The sequence below is a fragment of the Rhinoraja longicauda genome, unplaced genomic scaffold (assembly GCF_053455715.1).
Source record: "Rhinoraja longicauda isolate Sanriku21f unplaced genomic scaffold, sRhiLon1.1 Scf000045, whole genome shotgun sequence".
Taxonomy (NCBI): domain Eukaryota; kingdom Metazoa; phylum Chordata; class Chondrichthyes; order Rajiformes; family Arhynchobatidae; genus Rhinoraja; species Rhinoraja longicauda.
The window spans coordinates 1,333,747-1,361,073 of record NW_027601263.1 but is presented as its reverse complement, the minus strand read 5'-3'; the positions used below and the strand labels follow the sequence as shown (position 1 = coordinate 1,361,073).

At 47.6% G+C, this 27,327-nt stretch overlaps 1 protein-coding gene across 1 annotated transcript; it reads left to right on the top strand.

Annotated features, from left to right (window-relative positions):
• Positions 1-966: 966 nt before the first annotated feature.
• LOC144612487 (NACHT, LRR and PYD domains-containing protein 3-like) lies at positions 967-27,327 on the top strand. Its single transcript, XM_078432068.1, has 12 exons — positions 967-1,027; positions 7,160-7,444; positions 14,457-14,549; positions 16,534-16,700; positions 19,589-19,760; positions 19,861-19,926; positions 22,868-24,602; positions 25,367-25,453; positions 25,608-25,778; positions 25,930-26,100; positions 26,908-27,075; positions 27,240-27,327. Exons 1-12 carry the CDS (start codon positions 967-969, stop codon positions 27,325-27,327), a joined length of 3,264 nt encoding a protein of 1,087 aa, XP_078288194.1.

Genomic DNA, 27,327 nt, shown 5'->3' with positions numbered 1-27,327 from the left:
AATTTGTCGAATCCAGAAGTCAATGGAGGCCAATTCACTGGATGAATTTAAAATGGAGTTAGATAGAGTTCTACGGGCTAGTGGAATCAAGGGATATGGGGAGAAGGCAGGCACGGGTTACTGATTGTGGACGATCAGCCATGATCACAATGAATGGCGGTGCTGGCTCGAATGGCCGAATGGCCTTTTCCTGCACCTATTTTCTATGTTTCCATGTTTCTATCACATTCATATCAGCGGCCCAGGAATCGGGAGGTTATACTTCTGCTTGCAATGGTGACATGCGTGTTGCTGCTGTTGTCTGTGACAACCGCATGATTCTCCGCACCTTTACTCAGGATTGAGGACACGACATTGTGGCTGGGGAAGGAGAGAGGTTTATGTGAATAGGTCAGTGAAGTAAAGAATATGGCGTTTATAGCAAAGTGGGAAGATTGGAAAGTGGTTTGGGAGTCACGATTCAACTTTAATCATATACTTCGTCAGCGAATAATGTGTCCAAAGTGGATGCAGATCTCCCTTCATTGCTCCACTACGATAATTAAATTATTTTGCAACTTCCTCACAGTAACTTCCCGCACCAGCGTAAAACCTGGATCCCTCGAACATAACATAAAGCAGACAGACGATGAGGGGTTTATAAAGCTCCGTGAGTAATTGGCAGAGGAATTAAACAATCACTTTCTGTCGGTTATCAGGCAAAAGGATACAATCGTCTTCCAGTTATCTGACGAGATAACGTTTAGAATAGAAAAGCGGGAATTAGTTAGTGCGTTGAATTTGGCCTTTCAGATGACGTTGTCGGATGTTGTGTGAGCCCAGAGAGACTATATGACGTTGGGAAGATGGGTTCATTGGATAAGATAATGCGTGTGTTGGTTTTCCTTCGCATTCATTTGTTCCTTGATGGTTTTCTTAATATTGTTCGTTCCAGAATCACAGAATTTTGGACCGCTTGTCATCATCATGGCTGAAGGTGGCGATTGGGGAGGGGATGTAGTGGCATCTACGGCAAGTAAACAGAAAGGTTTGTGGAGCCTTCTGTGAAATATAAATGTTGCCCTGACAATGGGCTTGGAGCTATTGCAAATACTGAGGTTAAGAAAACAAGTGGAAATAGGGAAGGGGCTGAACACAGAAAATTTACATCTGCAGGGACAGTCACATGTGGACAGATGTGTGATAAACCGCCACATTTTAGTTTATGTTATCACAATGTGAGGGAGGTTGGTTTACGTGATGGACTAGTTACATTCACAACTCATTGAGGTCTTAAACTTTAAGTCAGAATATCAGTGTCCAGAATCAATGGGCGTACTACGTAGAAATTGGCCTTTGACCCACAATGGTCTGCCAGCTGCCAATCCCTCCACACTCTCACCAACTTCTGGAGTTTAGCAATTTACAAAATGCATGTCAGCACAGTTTTGTAAGAAGGAACTCGACCCGAACAGTCACACATTTCTACTCTCCAGAGATGCTGCCTGTTCCGCTAAGTTACTCTAGCTTTTTATGTCCATCTGTGGTTTTGTAAGAGCTCCATTCAAGACCTCAATGTGTTGCAGTGAGTTGTGAATGTAACTAGACCATCACGTAAACCAACCTCCCTCCCATTGACTCCATCTGAATTTCCCGCTGCCTTGGAAAGGCCACCATCATAATCAATGACGAGTCTCTCACCAATCACCCCCTCCTCTTCCATTTTCCACCAGGCAAGAGATATAGTGTGAAAACAGATTCAGGAAGGGTTCCTTCCAAGCTGTTATCAGGCAACTGAACCATCCTCTCACCAGTTAGCGAGTGGTCTCGTCCGCCCAATTGAAGACCCTCTGACTATCGTTAACCACACTTTGCTGGAATGTATCTTAATTTATTGGTGAATAGCGAGGAAGGGATCTGCAAGCTGCAGGAAGATATAGATGAGATGGTCAGATGGGCGGAGCAGTGGCAGACGGAATTTAATCCTGAAAAGTGCGAGGTGATGCACTTTGGCAGGAATAACTTGGAGAGGGAGTACACCATGAATGGAAGGACCCTAGGGAAGACAGGGGTACATAGGGACCTTGGAGTACAGGTACACAAGTCCTTGAAGGCAGCAGGACAGGTGGACAGGGTGGTTAAAAAGCCATATGTGTTACTGGCCTTCATTAGCCGGGGCATCGAATATAAAAGTAGGGGGGTAATGATGGAATTGTACAGAACACCGGTGAGGCCACAGCTGGAGTATTGTGTACAGTTCTGGTCACCACATTATAGAAAGGATGTGATAGCTTTGGAGAGGGTGCAGAGGAGATTCACCAGGATGCTGCCAGGGATGAAGGGCCTCGGCTATGAGGAGAGACTGAGCAGACTGGGGTTGTTTTCCCTGGAGCAGAGAAGGCTGAGAGGGGACATGATCGAGGTGTACAAGATCATGAGGGGCATAGATAAGGTAGATGGCGGGGAACTTCTTCGACTGGTGGAAGGTTCAACAACGAGGGGACATAGATACAGGGTAAGGGGAGGGAGGTTTCGGGGGGATGTGGGAAAGAACTTTTTCACCCAGAGGGTGGTTGGAGTCTGGAACTCACTGCCTGTGGTGGTGGTGGAGGCGGGAACACTCACGACGTTTAAGAGGCATTTGGATGGGCACTTGAAATGCTACAACATTCAGGGCTACGGTCCAAATGCGGGAATATGGGATTAAAATTAGACTGTGTTTGGTAACGGGCGGCACGGACACGATGGGCCGAAGGGCCTCTTTCTGTGCTGTAGGACTCTATGACTCTATGACTCTATGACTGAATGCCACTCCCATTATCCTGATTTGTGCCTTGTGCCGACTTGATTTTAATGTATAGTATTTTCTCTGTCTGGTTACTATTCGACAAAAGCACTTTTCACTGTACACGTGACAACAATAAATTGAACGTATCCCATTTCCCAGCATTCCTAGGTTTGTTGCCTGCGACCCATTTACAATTTGAATGCTTATCCAGGTGCTGCCAAAATAACGTGAGGGTACTGCCTCCAACACCATCTCACGCAGGGTGTTCCATACTGTGGCCATCCGCTGGTGAAAGGTTATTCTCGAGAGATCATCCTGTAAACCTCACAGTCCTGACCTAAACCCATGCGCCCCCCCCTTCCCAGGTCATGGACACGTCTACGATGGGGAAAAGTATTTCTTGCCATCGACTTTTCTCATTGTTTTTCCTTCCTCTAGCTCATCGCTGCTTGTCCGCCCCAACTTAAATGAACACGAATTCAACAACTCCAGTCTCTGTTGATAATTGAAATATTAATTTCCGAGCAATATCCTGAAGAATCTCCTCCGCGTCCTTCCCACAGTATGGAGATTAGAATCGCAATCCTTCTTCAACTTAATACTTAATCAGCTCCCTGTAAATTTGTAACTATAAACGTGCCTCCCTGCACTTACATTCCATGCTGCAGCTAATGACAAGAATGCTAAATGTTGTCTTCGTGTGTGTTGCTGACTTTAGGGATCTATGTGTTTGCACGGGTGTTTCTCTGTAGTCTCTTGGCCCTTGTCCCTTGTCTCTTGACCATGGTGAATATTTTGGTTTTATTTATCCCTCCAACTTGCGTCAACTTGCCCTTATGAGGAGTAATTTTAAATGTCATTTCTCCTTCTAACATGTTGACTAATCATCCACAAATATAGGTTCAAATCCAGTTCCGGCGGTAGAAACGCAGAGTCAAGTGATCACAATTTTGGCAGATAACTGAAAGGACAAAATCGGGAATATTGGGATCAAAATTATCAGATTATCTCAAAGTAACAAGCATCCATATTTTATATTGGATATCTGGAGATAACATAGCACCTGATTCAAGGCCAGCTTCTTCCATGATCTTATCGAATTCGAGAAGCAACCTCTCATAAGCTAGGGATGTATTCCTGTTCTCCCAATTTACATTTTACTTGTTTACGTCTACCCCATCAATGACATTGCACTTGGTCTAATGAACTGATGCGCTACAATGCTACGAACTACATTCCGCACTCTGTATCTCCACCTTTGCTCCATCTGCTCTTCAGTTTTAACTAATTGTATCTATGTGTGGTCTATCTGTTCTGTTTGGATTGAATGCAAAACCAAGCCTTTCACAGTACTTCGGTACGTGTGACGTTTATGCACGTACTGTTAAAATAATTGCACGACTGAGGAGTTGGTGCAAAGATCGGAGATTCAAGTATTTGCATTATTTGGATTTTCAGGGATAGAGGTGACCTGAACTGAAAGGAGACTAACATTGCGTGGGCAGTTTTGAAAGTGCTGCAAAGGAGGGTTTAAACTGGCGGACATAACCCAAAGTAGTATTCAGATAGTTCGAACTGAGATGTCGGTTGATGACCACTTTGTGACCAATGACTACAATTCAATTAGCTTTGAAACCTCTGTAAAAGAACAGTTCTGGCCTTAAAAGTAAAATTCTAAATTGGATGGAGGAAGTCCACCTTTGACCGTTTGAAATAGGAACAGTCATTGGAGTAGGTCGTCTGTGGGCAAAGGGTCGTGTGAAAGGGGAAGTTTTTAAATTGTGAGAGCGAGATTTAAAGATATTCATATTCTTAGTGAGGAACCCAGCTTGATGTGAGAATTCGAGGCTCTTCTTAGGGAAAAGGGGACATGGGTTAGGTCTAGGTCAATGCTTTCCTGGGAGACCTGTGAGAGGTTGAGGAGCATACTTAAGAATAAAATCAGGAGGGCAAAAAGGGTGCACATGATGGCACTTATAATTAAGGATAAGTCAAATAGACTTTCCAAGAATATTAAATGTAAAGGGTTAACTGGAGAGTGAAAGGATACCCTCAGTGGCCATCTATGTGTAGAGCTGCAGGAGATGGACAAGGTCTTCAATTATAATTTCTCCTCCGTATTTGGCATAGAGAAAAACTTGAAGTCTTGAGTGCAGTTGCATTACAGTCGAGGTGGTGCTCGATGTCCTTAACCGTATGAAGATATGTAAATCTCTGGGGTCTGTGATTAGATGTATCTAAGGCCGTTATTGAAAGTTCGAGAATAAATTGCAGGAGCCCTGGCTGAGATATGTGAATCGTTGTTAACCGTCGGTGAAGTGCGGAATATTTGAGGGTAGATAATGCTGTGCTTCTTTTTGAGAAGTGTTGCAAAGAAAAACCTGATAGCTCAAGACGGAACCACGTGAAGCATAAACTATAGATGAATAAGCCGAATGTTTGTGGTAAGACAGTTATGGGAGAGGATATAAGATGTATGTGCATTTGAAAAGACAGATATTGGGGATAGTCACCATTGTTTTGGCTTTGGAGGTTTCACGAATTTGAATGGCTCTTTTCAAGATGTACCTGAGAAGGTTGATGAGGGCAGAGCCAGAGACATAGTCTATACAGATTTCAGCATAACGATTCCCTGTGGTAGGTTAGATCATATGGTGTCCTTGGGGAGATGCCTAACTGGATACAGAATTGGCTTGATGGCTGGAAACAGAATGAGGGTGGAAGATTGCTTTTCAGACTGGAGGTCTGTGAATGGTGTGCTACTTGGGGTCCCTGTTGGGCTCAGTGCTGTCTCATCTGAAGAATTTAATACAATGGGGATGTCAAGGTATGTTGGCAAGTTTGGACATGTAAGTTTGTGAAGTCGATCCAGAATATGACATTCATTTTGAAAGGGAATGCCCTGGAGAGAATCCAAGAGTCCAAGTACTTAATTCCCCAAAAGATGGCATCACGGGTAGATAGTGGTGAAGGAGGTCTTTAGCACGCTGGCCTTAATATAGAAGCTGGAACATATGTTACAGTTGTACAAGACATGGGCCGCACTTGTATTCTGTTCAGTTTAGTTACCCTATTTCAGAAAAGATAGCATTAAGATGGAACGTTGTGGAAATAGGATTTACGAGGATGTACCTAGTACCCGGGGACATGAGCTACAGAAAGAAGTTGGGAAGGCTAGAACTTTATTCTTTAGTGTGCAGGAGTCATCATTATTTGTTCATCTTGAGTGTGGTGTTCTTGGGTCTGTCCAAAACATGTGGTCCTCCCAGCTCAGTTGAAATGTTCAGGAGGGAATGTTTGCCCATTCCAGATTGCAGGACGACAGGAGAGGAGGGACTCGGCGGGGTGGGGGAAGGTGATGAGGTAGCCCAGAACAAATGTGGGACCGGGCAGAGGTCCACCGGAAACGGAGGGACCAAGGGTAGATCGCCGGTTATAAAAGGGGAAGCATCGGGGGACGGCGAGAACAAAGGGGTCTGTGGCCACGTGCAGCGGCAGGCCTGGTTTGCCGCTGCGAGCAGCAGTTAGATCTGTTTGATTAACGCGGCGACTCTTGTGTACCGCCGAGGCGAGTTATTACTGTATGATATTACCCGGTTATGTGCAAAACAATGCATTTCACTGGACCTAGGGACATGTGAAATTAAGTATGATGAAATATTGAGATTGAAGGCTGATTTTATAGAGACGTATAAAATAATGGGGGGAAATAGAAAGGGTGTACGTACAGGTATTTTTCCTCAGAGTTGAATAATCCAAATGGCGGGCGCTTCAGATGGGAGGGGAACCATTTAATAGGAATATGAGGGTTAACATCTTCTCACAGATTGGTGGGCATATGGAACAAGCAGTCCGAGTTGGCAAATTGAATCGGGCAAAATAATAACATGTCAGAGAGTTATAGAGTGATACAGAGTGGAAACAGGCCCTTCAGCCCAACTTGCCCACACCGGCCAACATGTCGCAGCTGCACCAGTCGCACCTGCCCGCGTTTGGCCCATATCCCTCTAAACCTGTACCTGTCCAAGTGTTTCTTAAAAGTTGGGATAGTCCCTGCTTCAACTACTTTCTCTGGAAGCTTGTTCCAGACACCCATCACGCTTTGTGTGAAAAAGGTACCCCTCAGATTCCTATTAAATCTTTTCCCCAAAATAAATTTGGACAGAGTGATTTAGAGAGATTATGGTCAAACCTTGGACTGATGGGACTAGCATAGATGGGGCATTTTGGTTAGGTTGGGCCAAAGTGCCTGTTTTCGTGCTCTGTTTCTAAGACGATCATGCACTCCCACTTGCCCCAGAATGCCAGCTCATATCGCTACCAGTTATTCCGAACCTGCGGGTCTCTTAATTTGAAATTGTTGTGCAACCTGCAATTAATGTTTTTTTTCAGGTGGGAAATTAACTCAAGTTGGCAAGGTCCTCAAATGTATTTGGCCAGGCACCTCTTCAAAGAAAGATGGTCACAACACAGGATCAACGACTGAAAAGCAAAGTCAGATGGGGAGCAGAACCTCAATGGAATGTGAACCCGCCGAAGAGGAAAGGGAGCAATGTCGGCCCAGAGGGAGAGGAATAGGAGACATGGTTCACGGCCCTGGAACTGACCGAAGTGGCGAAACCCATCATGACCGAGAATTATCAAACAAGGAATCATCGAGTCTCATCCAAGGAGCAGGTGAGTGACATGGGTGGGGAAGGAATGTTGCAGAATGGTGAAGACTGCAGGGAGAGAAAAGAGGGGAAAAAACTAAGGAGTTAGGGCGAGGGGAAACAGGAGAGAGGAATCGTGGTGGAGCAGTGTTATACTGACTTGGTTAATGACGCGATCATTTTCTGCGAGGATCAGTTCTGGAACCTCTGCAACTTCTGATCATGTCTATGATTTGGACCAAAATGTAGGTGGTCGAGTTAGTATGTTCAAAAACATTCAAACTATTTGCAGAATTGTGGATCATGAGGAAAGCTGTCAAAAGCTCCACTAGAATACACATCAGTTGCAAATATGATCTGAATTAAGGCAGACAAAGATTGGAATGTTTTCTCTGAGTAATGAAGGCAGAGAGGCGGCCTAATAGGAGTATAGGATAAAAGGGGCATAGATATTGTCAGTCATGTTCCCAGGGTGGGGATGACTCTTACTGGGAAGAGGAATGTTTAAAGGGGGCATGCTGGACAAGTTTTTTATGCAGACTTTGGTCCGTTCCTGATCAGGTGGTGGAAATGCTGTTTAGACTGACGCATGACTGACAGTCAGGGAACAGAAGGGTCCAGTCCATGAGCAAGTAGGTGGGATTAGTTCAAATTGTCATGATATTGTTAGTGCAGATATGGTGGATCTAAGGGCCAGTTCCCGTGCTGCACTATTCTATGTTCTATATATCATCTCCAGGTTTGGCTTCATTAATCCAAATCATAAAGTCATGGACTCGTGCAGCAACGAAACAGGTTCTTCGGCCCATGTTGCCCCATCTGTCCTGGTCCCACCTGCCTGTATTTGGTCCATACCCTTCTAAACCTTTCTGATCCTTGCACCTGTGCAAATATATTTTAAATGTTGTGGTAGCACCTGCCCCAACTACCCCCTCCTGTAGCTTGTCCCATATGTCCCCATGATCTGTGAAAACATTCTCCCCAGATTCCTATGAAATCTTTATCCACTAACCTTAAATCTATTTTCTCTGGTTCTTCACTCCCCTCCCCTGCGTCTAAGACACTATCCACTCCCCTCACGAACTTATCAACCTCAATAAGATCATCCCTCGTCCTCCTGCGCTCCAAAGAATAAAGTCCTCGCATGCTCAACCTCACCATGTCATTCAGGCCCTCGAGTACTGGCAACATGCTCTTAAATCTTCTTCGCACCATTTCCGGTTTGGTAACATCTTTCCTATAACAGGGTGTCCAGAACTGAACGCATAAACATAGAAAACATATAAAACATAGAAAACCGGTGCAGGAGGAGGCTATTCGGCCCTACGAGACAGCACTGCCATTCATTGTGATTATGGCTGATCGCCCCCAATCAATAACCCGTGCCTGCCTTCTCCCGATATCCCTCGATTTCACTATCCCCTAGAGTTCTATCTAACTCTCTCTTAAATCCATCCATTGATTTGACTTCCACTGCCTTCAGTGGCAGACAATTCTACAAATTCACAACACTCTGGGTGAAAAACTTCCTTCTCACCTCAGTTTTAAATGGAATCCCCTTTATTCTAAGAAGGTGGCCCTTGGTTCTGGACTCGCCCAACATTGGTAATATTTTTCCTGCATCTCGCTTGTCCAGTCCTTTTATAATTTTATGTTTCTATAAGATCCCCTCTCATCCTTCTAAGCTCCAGTGAATACAAGCCTGGTCTTTTCAATCTTTCCTCATATGTCAGTCCCGCCATCCCAGGGATCAATCTCGTGAACCTACGCTGCACTGCCTACATTACTGTAAATGTGACCTCGCCCAAGTCTTGTACACCTGTTACATAACGTCCCATCTTCTATACTCAATATTCTGATTGATGAACCCTGTCCTTCTCCGAGGTCCTGTCCTGCTTTAACTTCCCAAAATGCAACACCATGTACTTATCTGTATTAAACTCCATTCAACATTCCTCAGCCCAACGGATGAAGGCCCCATTGCAACACTTGATAACTATCGTACTAATCATGTCTTGTGTACTCATCCAAATCTTTGAGATAAACCACAAACAGCAATGGGGCCAGCAACGATCCCTGGGGAACACTACCAGTCACAGGCCTGCAGTCTGAAAAACAAACTTTCATCGTCACCCTCCGCTTCCTATTACGGTCAATTCTTTATCCAGTCACCTAGCTCTCCCTGGATCACTTGCGATGAAACCTTCCAAAGCAGTCGATCATGTAGAACGTTACCAAATGCTCTGAAGTCCATATGTAAAGTTTACGGCTTTTCCCTTATCAATCTTTTAAGTTACTTCAGAAAATTCAATCAGATTTGTGAGACATGATCTGCAATGTACAAAGCTATGCTAACTCTCCGCAATCAGTCTTATCAATCCCAATATGGATATATCGTTCCCCTCAATATTCTCCAGTAATTTGCCTACCACAGACGTTAGGTTCACTGGTCTATACTTCGCATGGTTTACCTTGCAGCCCCTCTTAAATGCAGACATGGCATAGCTACCCCCTCAGCACCTTACCTGTATCTAATGATCATTCGTATAGCTGAGCCAAGGCACCTACAATTTCTAGTCTACCTTCCCACACTGACCTCGGACATAACTGATCAGACCCTGGAGATGTATCCACCTTCATACACCTTGAGGTATTCAGCACATCCTCGACAGTAATATAGACTGTTCTCGACACCTCCATTAATTGTCCCACGTTCCCTGCTTTACGCATATTGCTGAACATTAAACACAGAGGTAAAATACTCAATAAGAACGTTGTACATCTCCTGTGGCTCCACACTGAGATGACCGCTTTGGTTTCTAAAGGGCCCTATTTCCCTTAATATAAATTAGAACTTTGAATCTCCCTTAATATTATCTGCCAGGGCTACCTCTTGATCCCTGTATACCCGCCTGATTTCCTCCTTTGGTATGCTCCTCAATTCCTGAAACTCTTCTGGGAATAGACTTAATCCCACGTTCCTAGATCGATCCCAAGCTGCCTGCGTTTCCGTGACCAGAGCCTCAAATTCTCTCATCATGCAAGCTTCGATGCTCCCACTTGCCTTGCCATTCTCTTTAATATGAGCATGCATGCCTTGAACTCTTGTCAGAACATTTTTCAAAGCATCCCAATTTCCGGATGTTCCTTTGGCAGCAAATATTTGGAATTTATAAATATATTTAGAAAGTCAAAATCCCACAAAATGACTACCTTATTAGCCGGAGAGCTACCTATAATCTCTTGGCATTTGCGCTCCTCCAATTACCGCTGACTATTTCCCCCCGCCCAGCCCCCTCCCTCAGCTATTCACATACCCATCAAGGTGATCAGCACATTTTTAGTTAATCGCTCCACCAATACAGGCTTACTTGAACGAACCATGAGCCATATCAATTTATTCACAAAATGCTGGAGTAACTCAGCAGGTCAGGCAGCATCTCGGGAGAGAAGGAATGGGTGACGTTTCGGGTCGAGACCCTTCTTCAGACTGATGTCAGGGGGGCGGGACAAAGGAAGGATATAGGAGATCTGGGAAGGAGGAGGGGAAGGGAGGGACAGAGGAACTATCTAAAGTTGGAGAAATCGATGTTCATACCACTGGGCTGCAAACTGCCCAGGCGAAATATGAGGTGCTGTTCTTCCAATTTCCGGTGGGCCTCACTCTGGCACTGGAGGAGGCCCATGACAGAAAGGTCAGACTGGGAATGGGAGGGGGAGTTGAAGTGCTCGGCCACCGGGAGATCAGTTTGGTTAATGTGGACCGAGCGCATGTGTTCAGCGAAGCGATCGCCGAGCCTGCGCTTGGTTTCGCCGACATGAGCCATATCATCTCGGTCTACTGCCGCGACATTCTTCCTAATCAATAAAGTCCTCTTTCGCTCTCACCTCACTCGCTACATCCTGGAACATTAAGCTGCCAGTCCTGTCCCACTTACCCAGATTTCTGTAATGGGTACAACATCCCAGTGGCACATACGTATCCACACCCTCAGCTCATCCGCCTTACCCCTCAGACCTCTCACATTAAAATAATTGCAATTCAATCAAACAGCCCTCCCTCGCTTGTAGTCACATCTATATTGTCCACCCTCACCCCCCAAACTTATGGGAATCCCACCACGATGGGTCTTCCAGGCACGATGCTTCCTCCTGCCTAATATTACTGCTCTTCCCTGACGGGTCATCGCCTAACAGTCAACATAGCATCCCAGTCACACACACCTATTCACACCCTCAGCTCATCAGCCTGACATTAATAATTGCAATACAATCATGTAGCCCTTCCTGGCTCGCTGTCATGCATATTTTGTCAACTGAACTTTCTCTGAAAGTTAGCCTCCTGTTTCTCATCTGCCTCAGTCATGCATTGGATCTCATCCTTCAACCAATCTAGCGTCGATCCACCCACATAGCTTCAGCAAACTGCCGGTCAGGATGTGTAAGAAGGAACTGCAGCTGCTGGTTTAAACCGAAGAAAGACAAAAATATGGGCAATTGGAGGAACAGCACCTCATCTTTCGCTTGGGCAGTTTATACCCCAGCGGTATGAACATTGTCTTCTCCCACTTCAGGTAGTCCCTACTTCCCCTCTCTATCCCCTCCCCTTCCAAGTTCACCTACTAGTCTTCCTGTCTCCGACTACATCCTATCTTTGTCCCACTCCCTCCCCTGACATCAATCTGAAGAGGGTCTCGACCCGAAACGTCACCCATTCCTTCTCTCCTGAGTTGCTGCCTGACCCGCTGACTTACTCCAGTATTTTGTGTTTACCTTCGATTTAAACCAGCATCTGCAGTTTTTGTTTCCCGAACAACGGATACAGTAGATAAGTTTGGATGAGGTACAAATTAACTTTTGCCTAACCTGAAAGGACTGTCGAAGTCCCTGGACAGAGTTGAGGGAGGAGGTATCGCGACAGGTGTTGCATCTTGTACGGTTGCAGCGGAAGGTACCTGGGAGGGGGTGGTTTGGGTGGGAAGGGATAAGTTAACCAGGGAGTTGCGGAGGGAACAGCCTCTGCGGAAGGCGGCAAGACGTGGAGATGGGAAAATGTGGCTAGTGGTGGGGATACTATTGGAGGTGGCGGAAATGTTGGAGGATTATGTGCTGTATGTGACGGCTGATGGGGTGGAAGGTAAGGACGAGGGGGACTCTATCTCTGTTGCGAATAGGAAGGGGGGGCAAGGGCGGAGCTGCGGGGTACCGAGGAGATACGAGCCAGGGCCTCATCTATGATGGGAGAGGGGAATCCCCATTCCCTAAAGATGAGGACATCTCAGATGTTCTAGTATGGAACACCTCATCTTGGGCGCAGATGCGGCGTAGACGAAGGATTTGGGAGAAGGAGATGGACTCAAAGCAGGAAGCAAGGGGGGAAGACGTATTGTCGAGATAGTTGTGGCAGTCAGTGGGTTTCTAATAGACGTCAGTCTGTGGTCTATTTCTTGTGATGGAGACTGGGAGCTGCCGCTCAGGATATTGGCGTTCCCTTCAGGTTCAGCTGCAACTCATCCCTCTTGTACAGGTCACGTCTGCCCCAGAAGAAATACCAGTTGTACAAAAGTATGAATCCCTGCATCAGCTCCATTGCCACGCATTCACCTGTCCTTGTTTTCCCTGTTCCTACACTCACTAGCACGGAGCACAAGCAGTACTACGGAGATCACTGCCCTGTATTTTTACATCTTTCTGAACATCCTATGTCATTTGTACCAACATGCACAGTGACTTCTGGCTCCTCACTCTCCCTCTTGAGAATATCAAGTAGCCGCTCCGAATCATCCTGGACCCTGGCACCAGAAAGCAATACACGATACAGGAGTCTCGATTGCTTCCACGGAATCTCCTGTCCACCACTCTCCTCAACAAATGTATATCCTACCACTATGGCTTTGCCAGGCACGGAGCCTCATCCTGCCTGATACTACTGCTCTTCCCTGACGGGTCATCCCCTAACAGTCTCCAAAACTGTTACGTGTTTTGAAAGAGAATGGTCACCTTCACCCTTTGCTAACTAGGGGTCCTGGGGGTTATCCACCTCCATTCATCCTGGTGTTTGGGCATGACCACCTCACTGTTCGTTTTGTCCAAAAGGTCTTTCGGATGATCCCGGGGTCATCTATCTGCATCTCCATTTCCCAAATACAGCCTGCAAGGTGCTGCACCTGGACACATTTCCCACGGGTTTAGTCACCAGCGACACCAGCAGTTGCTCTGACATCCCAGGTGCTGCAGGAGGAACGTTGCATCATTCCACCTGCCTCTTGATGCCACTGAAATAAGAACCAACAAGCTCACCAATATCACACAACTGGCTAAACAGCAGGTTCAACAGACTGTACCTTTATCTGCAGCCCCCTCTCCTCAGACTCCTTGCCGAAGACTCATGAGCTGAAGACTCACACTTGCCCTCTACACAGCACTTTACCTCTACACAGCATCTCTACCAACACAGCCATTCCCAACAGGCCGCTTCGCTGGATCTTGCTTTTTTTATTAGTTGCTCAATCAGCCAATTTCGATGCTCCAAACAATTTTGCGCGCCATATTTTCAAGTGCTCTGCTAAACTGCGAAGTCCTTTTATCGGCGTCATTAATGTAGGTTGTAAAATAGGGAGACCCAGCACTGGCCTTTGCAGCATCGGTCTAGTTATTGACCCATTTATCCAAGTGAATGGGCTGCCACACAAGTCAGGCAAGTGGTCAGTGTTATCCTGGATGGTGTAGGAGCCGCAACGTCTCTTGACGTGTCCCTTGTGGTCCATGGGGAAAGGTTTGAATGTGATGAAGCGAGTCTCTCAGTGCAAGATTTCAATACTGTTATACCACCAGGCCACAGATTGGAAATGACTGATTCAGTTTAGTTTCTGGATCAATATTGACATTCCACGCCCCTCCCACAAAACCTACCCGCTCCCACCCCCAACACCGTAAGATTGATAGTGGTGGATAGTAGTTCACGGTTCACTTAGCAATCTTTTCATTGTTGTCTTAATCATTGCCTGATCCCACTGTTCTTATTCGGTTTACTTCAGAGCAGCAGAATATGGTAAAACCTATCCACACCGTGGCTGAAGTTGGAAACAGGACTGCGGCTCCGGTAACCTCAACAACAAGGACGGACACAGGTGTGCTGCAGACTTCTTCAAGATGTAAATGTTGTCCTGAAATCTGGTTTTCATCAAATGCATGGTCCACAGGTCAGAAGGATAAGGGAATAAGGAAGGGACTGAGAAAGAGAGGATGATACCCTGCAGGCAGTAGTTGAAAGGACCGAGGGAGTGATCGCAGAGGTGACGAATCATCCTCACTGAAGATTCAGATGTGCATTAAAGCAGTGACTGGGGAGAGGCTTTCTGAGAAAGTGAAGAGTAGAAGATGGTGCATAAAACGTGGCGACTCTTGTGTTTGAACTCTGTGCAGTACGCACTGTTAGAGTTATTATGGTCCAAGTTGTGCCTCAGAGTCATTGAGGCATGTGGTATGGAACAAGGCTCTTCGTCCCACCTTGGACATGTCAAACAACATGGCTCAACTACACTAGTCCCATAAGCCTGCGTAAGGCCCATGTCCCTCTAAACCTATCCTGTTCATGTACCGATTTTGTCATAAAATCCCCTACTCCACCTGAAACCTATGTCATTTGTTTCCTGATTCTCCTCCTCTGGGTAGAAGACGGTGTACATTTATCTATTCTATATAACAGATAGTGTATCAATTCTTCTCCTGATCCTCGTGTACAGGAGGATGGTCACTGAACTTGGGTACACATGACAAAGTATCCATTGAAGCCAGGGAGCATAAGGCCACAGAGAGTGGAGTGAAGCTGTGTGGTTTATGCATGTGGAAGATAATCGTAGGAAGATTAGCTGGCATCAACTGCAGTGTTGCCTCAGGCGATAAGTGCATCTGCACCTCTTCATCAGTGCATTCGTTTAATGTGCGTTTTGTTTGCTGTGATCTGTTCTGTTTGAACACCGGCTATGGAGATGATCACACTCCCCCAGTGCCCACTCTTCCCGTGTCCAACGCTGCCCCATCCCCCTGGGGCCCATGTTCCCTGGTCACACCGTCACATCCTCCTCGGTTCAGACGCTATCCAACTCTCCCCTGCTCACACGTTGCCTCAGTCTCTCCGATTCATCAGACTGATGGCAGAGTTGGCCGTAAGCTGGCAGAGAGGTGCGGCAACACAAAGCCTGGCAAGTGAGATGGATGTTATTGAGGAGGGTTTTTTTGATAGGTAGTTGGTTGAACAAAGGCTAGAGATGAAACATCAAGATGTTAGGCAGAAGGACTGAGTGTTGGAGATTGTGAAAATAAAGAAAGGAATATCGGAGGAAGGAAATGGGGAGGGGAGAAATCGGTGCGAGGACTGTGGAGACAGTGGGTGGAAATAAGGCGGGTGTGCGGTTTAGATTGTTACTTAATCTTGGGGAATTTAGTGTTCATACCATTGGATTTAAGGCGACCCAAGCGGAATGTGAAGTGCTGTTTCTTCAGTGAGCATGTGTCCAAGGACAGAGAGGTTGGTATGGCAATGGGACGAGAGTTTCAATGTTTGGCAATTGGCGAGACAAAGCATAGACTCGGCGACTGTTTTGCCGAACACTTCCGCTTTATCCGCCAAAACCTAGTGGATTTTCCGGTTGCTAACCATTTTTGCTCCTCGCGCAAATTTCTCCCATCCCCTCCCTTTCCACTTACATGAATTCATCTCACTGCTCAATTTGCAACTCTTCACTCCATTTGTTTCACACCTGTCTTTTCATCTCTGGCCTTTCCCCAATTATCAGCCTATCAAAAACTCCCCTCACCTGTATCCACCTTACTTACAGTCTTTCACCTGTTCTTCCTCTTGTCCACATTTCTCCCCACTCACCGCCACCACAATCAGCCTGAAAAAAGATCCAGACTTGAAACGTCACCTACCATATTCTCCAGAGATGATGGTTGACCCACTGAGTTCCTCCAGCAAATTGTCTTATTCCGATATTCTTCTTGGATCATTCTCATTAGGAGCCTGGAACACTCAGGGTGGGGGTTGCTGTTGTAGCGGGAGCCAAGGGTACTGATTCAGATGATGTTTTGTTTCTCTCTTTGAATACACAGATCTGACGCCTACATTGTCTGAGCTCCTGACACAGTGGAACGGGTACCAATTGTTCCAACTAACAAAATTCTATCGGGAGAGACTAAAACAGGCGATTGAAGTAGGGGTTGAAAGTCTCAGCTTCATGATGAGACCGGAGGGACATTTCACTAAACAAGAACACGTGGTAAGTGGAAGGATCACGGTGACTTCTGTTTCCCGTCACAGAACTGACGGCATTGGGGAAGAGTGACCAATGCCAGTCTCACTCACCTCGCACTCCCTGGGCTGAACAATGTAATGGACAATGCAATAATCTCTGATCGGTTTGTGTCCTGTAGATCTGGTATTAGGAATAAAACCTGTGACATGGGAACTTCTGAGAATTGTCCATTCTGATCCAGCTGTTCTTCCCACACATGCATCTTAGCACAACGGTCAGGGAGCAGTAAACTTGTAAACGAGAATCAAAAACGATAACACGTTTTATGTGGCATCAGTTTCATTGGTCGCATCAGTTCATTAAACCACAGAGGGCATTAGGCAAAAGCACAAGAACTGCAGATCCTGGTTTACAAAAAAGGACATACTGTGCTGCACTAAATAACTCTGTTTTTGGAGATGTTTCCTGACCTGCTGAATTACTCTAAGACATTAAACTGTTCGCTTGTCATTCAATTGAAAAAAAATGAAAAAAAAGTACATTTGCTAAAATCTACAATCTGAACAATCTGAACAATATTCAGCAAGTCAGTTATACGCGCATCTGTGGGAAGAGGAGCCGAGTTAATATGCAGTAAAAGGAGGGGATGAGCTGCAGGAAATGTGCAAGAGAGGGATGTCTTTGATCGGGTGTAACTGGGGTAGGTATAGAAATAAAAAAGTTATCTGGTCAATGAGTGAATGCGGGCTCAGAGTGTAGGAAAATAACTGCAGATGCTGCACAAATCGAAGGTATCACAAAATGCTGGAGTAACTCAGCAGGTCAGGCTGCATCTAGGAGAGAGGGAATGGGTGACGTCAGGTCTAGACCCTTTTTCAGACGGATGTCAGGGGGCGGGACAAAGAAAGTATATAGGTGGAGACAGGAAGACAGTGGGAGAACTGGGATGGGGGAGGGTGGAGGGGTAAAAGAGAGAGAGACAGAGAAACTATCTAAAGTTGGAGAAGTCAATGTTCATATCGTTGGGCTGCAAGCTGCCCAAGCGAAATATGAGGTGCTGTTCCTCCAATTTCCGCTGGGCCCCACTATGGCACTGGAGGAGGCCCATGACAGAAAGGTCAGACTGGGAGTGGGAGAGGGAGTTGAAGTGCTCAGCCACCGGGAGATCAGGTTGGTTAAGGGGGACTGAGCAAAGGTGTTGAGCGAAACGATCGCCGAGCCTGCGTTTGGTCTCGCCGATGTAGGGAAATTGACATCTAGAGCAGCGGATAAAATCAATGAAGTTGGTGGAGGTGCAGTTGAACCTCTGTCTCACCTGGAAAGACTGTTTCGATCCTTGGACGGAGTTGAGGGTGGAGGTAAATGGACAGGTGTTGCATCTCCTGCGGTTGCAGGGGAAAGTGCCCGGGGAGGGGGTGGTTTGGGTACGAAGGGACGAGTGGACCAGGGAGTTACGGAGGGAACGGTCTCTGCGGAACTCAGAAAGGAGAGTTGGGAAGATGTGGCCGGTAGTGGGGTCCAGTTGTAGGGGAAGGAAATGTTGCAGGATGATTTGTTGGATTTGCTGGCTGATGAGGTGGAAGGTGAGAACGAGTGGGATTCTGTCCTTGTTACGAATGGGGGGAGGGGTGCAAGAGCGGAGCTGTGGGATATAGAGGATGTCCCAGTAAGAGCCTCATCTATAATGGTAGAGGGGAAGCCCCGTTGCCTGAAGAATGAGGACATCTCTGATGCCCTAGTGTGGAACACCTCATCCCGGGCGCAGATGCGGCGTAGACGGAGGAATTCGGAGTAGGGGATCGACTTTTTGCAGGAGTCAGGGTGGGAAGAGATGTAGTCCAGATAGCTGTGGGAGTCAGTGGGTTTGTAGTAGATGTCAGTGACTAGTCTGTCTCCTGTGATGGAGATGGTGAGGTCCAGAAACGGGAGGGAGATGTCGGAGATAGTCCAAGTATAGTTAAGAGCAGGATGGAAATTGGTGGTGAAATGTATGAAGTTAATGAATTCTGAATGGGTACAAGAGTTGGCACCAATCCAGTCGTCGATGTAACGGAGGTAGAGTTCGGGGATGGGGCCGGTGTACGGCTGGAACAGGGATTGTTCGACGTACCCGACAAAGAGGCAGGCGTAGCTGGGCCCATGCGAGTGCCCATAGCTACGCCACTGGTTTGGAGGAATTGGGAGGCGCCAAAGGAGAAGTTGTTAAGTGTATGAATCAGCTCTGCCAGGCCGAGGAGAGTGTTACTAGATGGGGATTTGCTGGTTCTATGGTCGAGGAAGAAACGGAGGGCTTCAAGACCATCCTTGTGGGGGATGGAAGTGTAGAGTGACTGGACATCCATGGTAAAGATGAGGGAGTGGGTGCCTGCAAACCGGAAGTTATCGAGGAGATAGAGAGCATGTGAGGTGTCTTGGACGTAGGTGGGGAGGGATTTGACCAGTGGGGATAGGATGGAGTCGAGGTAGGTGGAAAGAAGTTTGGTGCGGGCTCAGATTGGGTAAGAATGTAGATGAAATAACATAGTAGCTTCAAAATGCCGAGCAGGAAGCAATGCAGGCTGGACTGGACACATCCATTTCTAGTGGGATAGTGTCTATGTGAGCCCAAAGTGAATTGGATAAATTTCCCATCCATATCAACACATCCATCGTTGACCTAAATGGCCTGTTCCCGTGCTGTACTCTGCTGTGTTCTCGGACACTGCCAGGTGTGAAGCGCGTTTCACACTGTCAGGACTCTGGGAGTGCACAGTTGGTTAGCCCAGTGTCATGGGTGTATGAACAGGCAAACCAATGCCTGCCTCTATGCTCAATAATCCCAGACTATCCCATTGCTCAATCGCTAATACCCCCTCCCCCCCATTAGCACTGTCTCATTCACTTCACAATATATTCATTGTTGTTCTTCACAGAATATCAGTGAGCTCGCGGTCAAGGGAAACCGGAGTGACTGTTCGACCATCTTCCTAAGTCTGGTGATGGAGAAAGGCAACCGGCCCCGGCGGGTGATGTGGGAATCCTTTGTGAAAATGCAGAATGAATTACCAAAGCTGGACAAAATACTGAAAGAAATCCAGAAGCTCGGTACGGCAAATCAACACACTGAACTGAATATCACTTTGGAACACTGGTGTTAACAATGTTATTCAAGTCTGGTTTAATGAATGCTCTTTGATTTGAACAGGTCCTGATCCACAAGAATACATGAACATCACCAGTGGTTTATCTGAATTATCCTCTCATATGGAAGGTGAGTGTTGAAATGTACAGTTCACACCAATCACTTGTTAAAATTGATGTAATACTGAAACTGTTTGTTCAGAGCTTTGCAGAATCGGAAATCAGAAGATCAAACCTTAAGCAATTGTTCGACTGAAAGTAAGCATGCAGGTACAGCAGGCAGTGAAGAAAGCTAATGGCATGTTGGCCTTCATGACAAGAGGAGTTGAGTATAGGAGCAAAGAGGTCCTTCTGCAGTTGTACAGGGCAGGTCCTTCTGCTGTTGTACTAGTGAGACCACACCAAATTTATGTCTCCAAATTTGAGGAAGGACATTCTTGCAGCAAGTGCAGCGTAGGTTTACTAGGTTAATTCCAGCAATCGCGGGATTGTCGTATTTTGAAAGACTGGAGCGACTGAGCTTGTCTACAGTGCAATTTGAAAGGATTAGAGTGGATTTTATTGAAACATATAAGATTATTATGGGATTGGAGAAGCTAGAGGCAGGAAACATGTTCCCAATGTTGGGGTAGTCAAGAAGCAGGGGCCACAGTTTAAAAATAAGGTGTAGGCCATTTGGAACGGAGATGCGGACATTTTTTTTCACTCAGACAGTTGTAAATCCGTGGAATTCTCTGCCTCAGAAGGCAGTGGAGGTCAATTCTCTGGATGCTTTCAAGATATTTAGATAGATCTCTTAATGAAAGCGGAGTCAGTGGGTAGGGGAATAGGGCAGGAACGGTGTACTAATTGTGGATGATCAGCCATAATCACATTGAATGGCGGTGCTGGCTCGAAGGGCCGAATTGCCTATTGTCTATTCTCTATTGACACGGGGATTCTCTATGGATTTCTTCTTTGTCTGTGGATTCAAGTGCAGCTTAGCTTAGTGTACTGACACATAGTGACAATACTGTCATATGGTGAGGTACAGTGAAACGTTTTTGTTGCGTGTTACCCAGTCAGCAGAAAGACAAGACGTGATTATAATCGAGCCATATACAGTATAGATAAATTATGAGGAAATAACGTTTAGTGCAGGGTAAAAGGAGGAAAGTCCGATCTACGATTGCCCGCGTGTAACCAAGGAGGTAGATGGTAGTTTCCAGATCACCCGATCTCTGACATACACCGGAACTATTACACTGCATTATTTCAACTCCTCCAGGCGTTAATTCTACAAGGCTTTGCAATGCATCAGGTTGTGGGTGAAATCAGTGATATCCAGTGCACACCTGGGGGAGAATGTGTGCGCAGTGATGCCCCACACACTGCTGGCAGTGTTCTTCACACACGGGAAAACCCCACACACTCCTAGATGGGTCCTGACTCACTGTGTAACCACACACACACACGCCTACATGGGTCCTGACACACTGTGTAACTCCACACACTCCTACATGGGTCCTGACACACTCTAACCCCACACACTCCTAGATGGGTCCTGACACACTGTGTAACCCCACACACTCCTAGATGGGTCCTGACACACTGTGTAACCCCACACACTCCTAGATGGGTCCTGACACACTGTATAACCACACACACTCCTACATGGGTCCTGACACACTCTAACCCCACACACTCCTAGATGGGTCCTGACACACTGTGTAACCCCACACATTCCAAGATGGGTCCTGACACACTGTGTAACTCCACACACTCCTACATGGGTCCTGACACACTCTAACCCCACACACTCCTAGATGGGTCCTGACACACTGTGTAACCCCACACAATCCTAGATGGGTCCTGACACACTGTGTAACCCCACACACATTCCTCACAGGGTACTGACACACTGAAAATATGTACATTTCTGAGAACATTCCCGAATGTCTACAATGTCGAGGATGAGGTTCCCTCCACCACAGTGGATAGAAACCTGAATGAATCGGATCTGTCTCTCACTCCCCTGCTCATGGGCAGGCCAAATACCCCGTTACATAGTCTTCACTCTGTACCCGACAATCCTTCTCAATCAGTTGATGATTTTTCACAATTGTTGACAAGTCACAATAAGTTCTCACCACTAGACACAACACCCCTACCTCCACATGTATGTTGAATGAATTGCTTCCTTCATGACTCTCTGGCTTGCTCTTCCATGTCCAGCTTCCATTTCTAATGTCACTTCCCCATGGACACCCCTCCTTTGCCCACTTTGCCCAAACATGCACGGGGCCACTACTAGATGAAGCTACACTACTTGCAGTTGTCAACGATGACTCGCCAATGACTGTCACGTCGGTCGTCCCAGTCCCACTCTGTTCTCTCTCTCTCTCTCTCTCTCCCTCCATCCCCCTCTCTCTCTCCCTCCATCCCCCTCTCTCTCTCCTCTCTCTCTCTCCTCCATCCCTCTCTCTCTCCCTCCATCCCCTCTCTCTCTCCCTCCATCCCCTTCCCTCTCTCTCTCTCTCTCTCTCTCTCTCTCTCTCTCTCTCTCTCTCTCTCTCTCTCTCTCTCCCTCTCTCTCTCTCTCTCTCTCCCTCTCTCTCTCCCTCTCTCTCTCCCTCTCTCTCCCTCTCTCTCTCCCTCTCCTCCCTCCCTCCCTCTCCCTCCCTCCCTCCCTCCCTCCCTCCCTCCCGTCCTCCTCTCCCTCCCTCCCTCCCTCCTCCCTCCCTCCCTCCCTCCCTCCCTCCCTCCCTCCCTCCCTCCCTCCCTCCTCCCTCCTCCCTCCCTCCCCTCTCCCTCCTCTCCCTCTCCCTCTCCCTCTCCCTCTCCTCCCTCTCCTCTCTCTCTCCTCCCTCTACCCTCCCTCACCCTCCCTCCCTCCCTCCCTCCCTCCCCCCCCTCCCTCCCTCCCTCCCCCCTCCCTCCCTCTCCCTCTCTCTCTCTCTCTCTCTCTCTCTCTCTCTCTCTCTCTCTCTCTCTCTCTCTCTAGCATTGAACTCATTCTTGTAATGGTGAATGTTGTGTTTTGAGTTGAACCATCTAACATTGTGTCCATTATCTGCCTATTCCCGTGCAAGATGTTCAACGTAAACACAAGGAGACTCTGCGAGCACAGACTGAAACACTGAGCGTGAACTCGATCCTGATGAAGAAGGTGAAGGTTTGCCAGCTGCTTGATCGATACGCTGAGCTCACAATCATCTCCACTGTTCGAGATCGGACACTGGTAGAACATGAGCTGCTGGCAAGAGGCCGGGACCATGAAAAATGGAGAGAGAAATGTCTCCGGAGAGAATTGGAAAAAATCAGGACAGATGAATTATTCAACAGCAGCTTTTCCAGAAGTAAATCCCGTTCTGGGAGTTCAGCATCTGTGGCCGGAGTCCCGGGGATCGGAAAAACAACAATGGTGCAAAAGATTGTTAATTACTGGGCCACAGGGAAAATATATCAAGACTTCCAGTTTGTTTTCAGTTTTAAATTCCGAGATTTAAACACTATTAACTGCAGAGTGACCCTGAAGGAACTGATTCTGGATCAGTATCCTTACTTTAAGAATATCCTGGGAGAGGTCTGGAAGAACCCAGAGGGATTGCTGTTTATATTCGACGGTCTGGATGAATTCAAGGGCAGGATCGATTTTGCTGACAGTCGGAGAGACACAGAACCTCAGCACATGTGTCCAGATCCCGAGTGGTGGTGTGAAGTGTCTGATATTGTGTACAGTTTAATCCAGCACAAGCTGCTGCCAGGGTGTTCAGTGCTAGTGACCACCCGCCCCACTGCATTACATTTACTGGAAAATGCAGAGATCAGTGTCACGGCTGAAATCCTGGGATTTGTTGGTGAGGAACGGAAAGAATATTTCACCAGGTGTTTTGAAGATCAGACGGTGGCAGCAGCTGTTTTCAAACACGTGAAGGATAACGAGATCCTGTACACCATGAGCTACAACCCCTCCTACTGCTGGATCCTCGCCCTGACACTGGGCCCCTTCTTCACACAAACACAACGGGACCTGCAGCGAGTTCCCAAGACCATCACCCAACTATATTGCTACTTTATTTACAACATCCTGACAAACCACGGCCGTGAGATTGAGAGCCCCCGTGAGGTGTTACTGAGGGTTGGTCAGATGGCCTTCACTGGAGTGTCCGAGAAGAACATTGTGTTCACAGATGGAGATTTGATCAAGTACAATCTGCAGCCTTCCCAGTTCCTGTCCGGGTTCCTGATGGAACTTTTGGAGAGAGAGGATTCAGCCCGGAGCGTGGTGTACACCTTCCCACACCTCACTGTCCAAGAGTTTGTAGCCGCACTCGCACAATTCCTGACTGTGGATCCCAGGAATATCGTGAAACTCCTGTCTGAAGCCCACAGCGCGACAGACGGGCGATTTGAGGTATTTCTCCATTTTGTCGCTGGTCTCTCCTCCCCACGGTCAGCTCGGGTCCTGGAGGAGTTTCTGGGTCCATTTCCTCATCAAACAATCTGCCGAGTGATTGACTGGGTGAAGGAGGAGGTTAAACGCCAGGCTGGAAACACAAGGAGTGTAGCTGGTAAACGGAGACTCCTGAACACGCTGCACTACCTGTTTGAGTCTCAGAATCCTGCACTTGCTCAGCAGACACTGGGATCTGTGGAAACACTTTCATTCCGTGGACTGGGACTGACCCCGATTGACTGCGTGGTCCTGTCTCATGTCATCAGGCACTGTGATACAATCAAACACCTCGATCTGTGGGGCTGCCGCATTCAGTGTGAAGGTCTCCAGCGGCTCGGACCGGTTCTGCACAAGTGTCAGTACTTGGGGTAACTGTTCATTTAACGCTAACACTGACCTGTAAAATTGTTTCACTATTTTGTTCTTCCATCCAGCAACCTTTCTATGGGGCCGGCCGTCACTGTGCACGGCACCCCTCCTCTTTTACACTACCAGGATCGCCGGTGGTCTACTCCATCCCCCCCTCCATCGGGTCGCCGGTGTTCTACTCCGTCCCCCTCTCACCCGGGTCACCGGTGGTCGACACCGTCCCCCCTTCACCAGGTTACCGGTGGTCGACTCCGTCCTCCCTCCCCCGAGTCACCGGTGGTCCACTCCGCCCAACCCTTCCTCTGGATCACCCGTGGTCGATTCCGTCCCCCCCTCCACCTTCCTCCCTCCCCCGGGTCGCTAGTGGTCGATACCGTTCCACCCTCTTCCCTCCCACGGGTCGCTAGTGGTCGACTCCGTCACCCCCTCCTCCCTCCCGCGGGTCACCGATAGTCGGCTCCGTCTCGCTCTCCCGGGTTGCTGGTGGTCGACTCCACCGCCCCCCCACCCCTCCCCCGGGTCACCGATGGTAGCTGCCGTTCTCCCTCCCCCACGTCACGTGTGTTGCAGGCGTTCTCTGCACGGGGAACTTTTCCCTGTCATCGGGGAATGAGAATAAATGGTAAAAGTCACCAAACACCACAACGACAGAGGTTTATTCAACAATTTGCTGAGGCGCTTCCCGAAATATCAGTTTCGGAGAAGTTATCTCAGCCCTGGGGTTTGTATCAGTTTGTTCCTTACTCTGTCTGTTTGTGTTTAGATTGGGACACAACGACCTGGGTGATTCAGAAGTGAAACTGGTGTCTGCGGCTCTGGGGAACCCGGACTGTAAAATACAGAGACTGGAGTAAGTCCCAGACTGTGAGAGATTGTGTTTACAGTCACTGGGTGTCTGACACTGAACATTAATATGTTTAGTAATCGGGTCACCGATAAACACTGGGGATTTGCACCATCTCCTGTCTCTTGTGTCCCTCACCCTCACTCTCTCTCATCTCCAGGCTGGACAGTGTCGGTCTCACACATTCTGGAGTCGAGGATCTCGTCTCCGCTCTCAGTACAAACCCCTCACTGACGGAGCTGTACCTGAGTGGGAATAATCTGGGCGATTCCGGAATGAAACTGGTGTCTGCGGCTCTGAGGAACCCGGACTGTAAAATACAGAGACTGGGGTATGTCCCAGACTGTGAGTGATTGTGTTTACAGTCACTGGATGTCTGACACTGAACATTAATATGATCAGTAATTGTGTCACTGATAAACACTGGGGATTTGCACCGTCTCGTGTCTCTCTGTGTCCCTCACTCTCTCTCTCATCTCCAGACTGGGCAGTGTCGGTCTCACACATTCTGGAGCCGAGGATCTCGTCTCCGCTCTCAGTACAAACCCCTCACTGACGGAGCTGGACCTGAGCGATAATGAACTGGGCGATTTCGGAGTGAAACTGGTGTCTGCGGCGCTGGGGAACCCGGACTGTAAAATACAGAGACTGAAGTAAGTCCTAGACTGTTAGAGATTGTGTTTACAGTCACTGGGTGTCTGACACTGAACATTAATATCATCAGTAATCGTGTCACTGATAAACACTGGGGATTTGCACCGTCTCGTGTCTCTCTGTGTCCCTCACCCTCACTCTCTCTCATCTCCAGGCTGGACACTGTCGGTCTCACACATTCTGGAGCCGAGGATCTCGTCTCCGCTCTCAGTACAAACACCTCACTGACGGAGCTGGAGCTGAGTGAGAATAATCTGGGAGATTCCGGAGTGAAACCGGTGTCTGCGGCTTTGAGGAACACGGACTGTAAAATACAGAGACTGGAGTAAGTCCTAGACTGTTAGAGATTGTGTTTACAGTCACTGGGTGTCTGACACTGAACAATAATATCATCAGTAATTGTCTCGCTGATAAAAACTGGGGATTTTCACCATCTCTTGCCTCTCTTTGTCCCTCACCCTCACTCTCTCTCATCTCCAGTCTGCAGACTGTCGGTCTCACCGATGCTGGAGCCGAGGATCTCGTCTCCGCTCTCAGTACAAACCCCTCACTGACGCAGCTGGACCTGAGTTTGAATAATCTGGGAGATTCCGGAGTGAAACTGGTGTCGGCGTCGCTGGGGAACCCGGACTGTAAAATACAGAGACTGGGGTAGGTCCCAGACTGTGAGAGATTGTGTTTACAGTCACTGGGTGTTTGAAACTGAACATTAATATCATCAGTAATTGTGTCACTGATAAACACTGGGGATTTGCACCGTCTCCTGTCTCTCTGTGTCCCTCACCTTAACTCTCTCTCATCTCCAGGCTGGGCAGTGTCGGTCTCACAGACTCTGGAGCCGAGGATCTCGCCTCCGCTCTCAGTACAAACCCCTCACTGACGGAGCTGGAGCTGAGATACAACTCCCTCACAGACCACTCTGTTCCCGGTCTCCGCCGCCTCATACTGACCCTCCCGAGACTGGAGTGGATCAGGTGAGTGTTTGTGTTAATGTTTATTGTGATAAAATATCAGGGGATGTGCGGGCTTCTCCTGTGATTTAGTTCTGTGAGTGTTGTTGAAATATCAACCGCAGTCCCTGTTCCTGACACTGATGTTTAATCTGTTTATTTTGTCTTTATTCCTGGGCTTGTTTCAGGCTGTCGGGGAATAAGTTCAGTGCGGATGGACAGAACCAGCTGGAGAGTCTGCGGGGATTCAGATCCGGACTGAGAGTGGACGTGTGA

What these genes read in the sequence shown, in the direction of transcription:
- LOC144612487 (XM_078432068.1), top strand. Translation starts at nt 967, where the DNA reads ATGGCTGAAGGTGGCGATTGGGGAGGGGATGTAGTGGCATCTACGGCA. An exon ending in TACGGCAAGTAAACAGAAAG is followed by an intron (nt 1,028 to 7,159) that starts GTTTGTGGAGCC and finishes GTTTTTTTTCAG; the next exon opens with GTGGGAAATTAACTCAAGTT. An exon ending in AACAACAAGGACGGACACAG is followed by an intron (nt 14,550 to 16,533) that starts GTGTGCTGCAGA and finishes TTGAATACACAG; the next exon opens with ATCTGACGCCTACATTGTCT.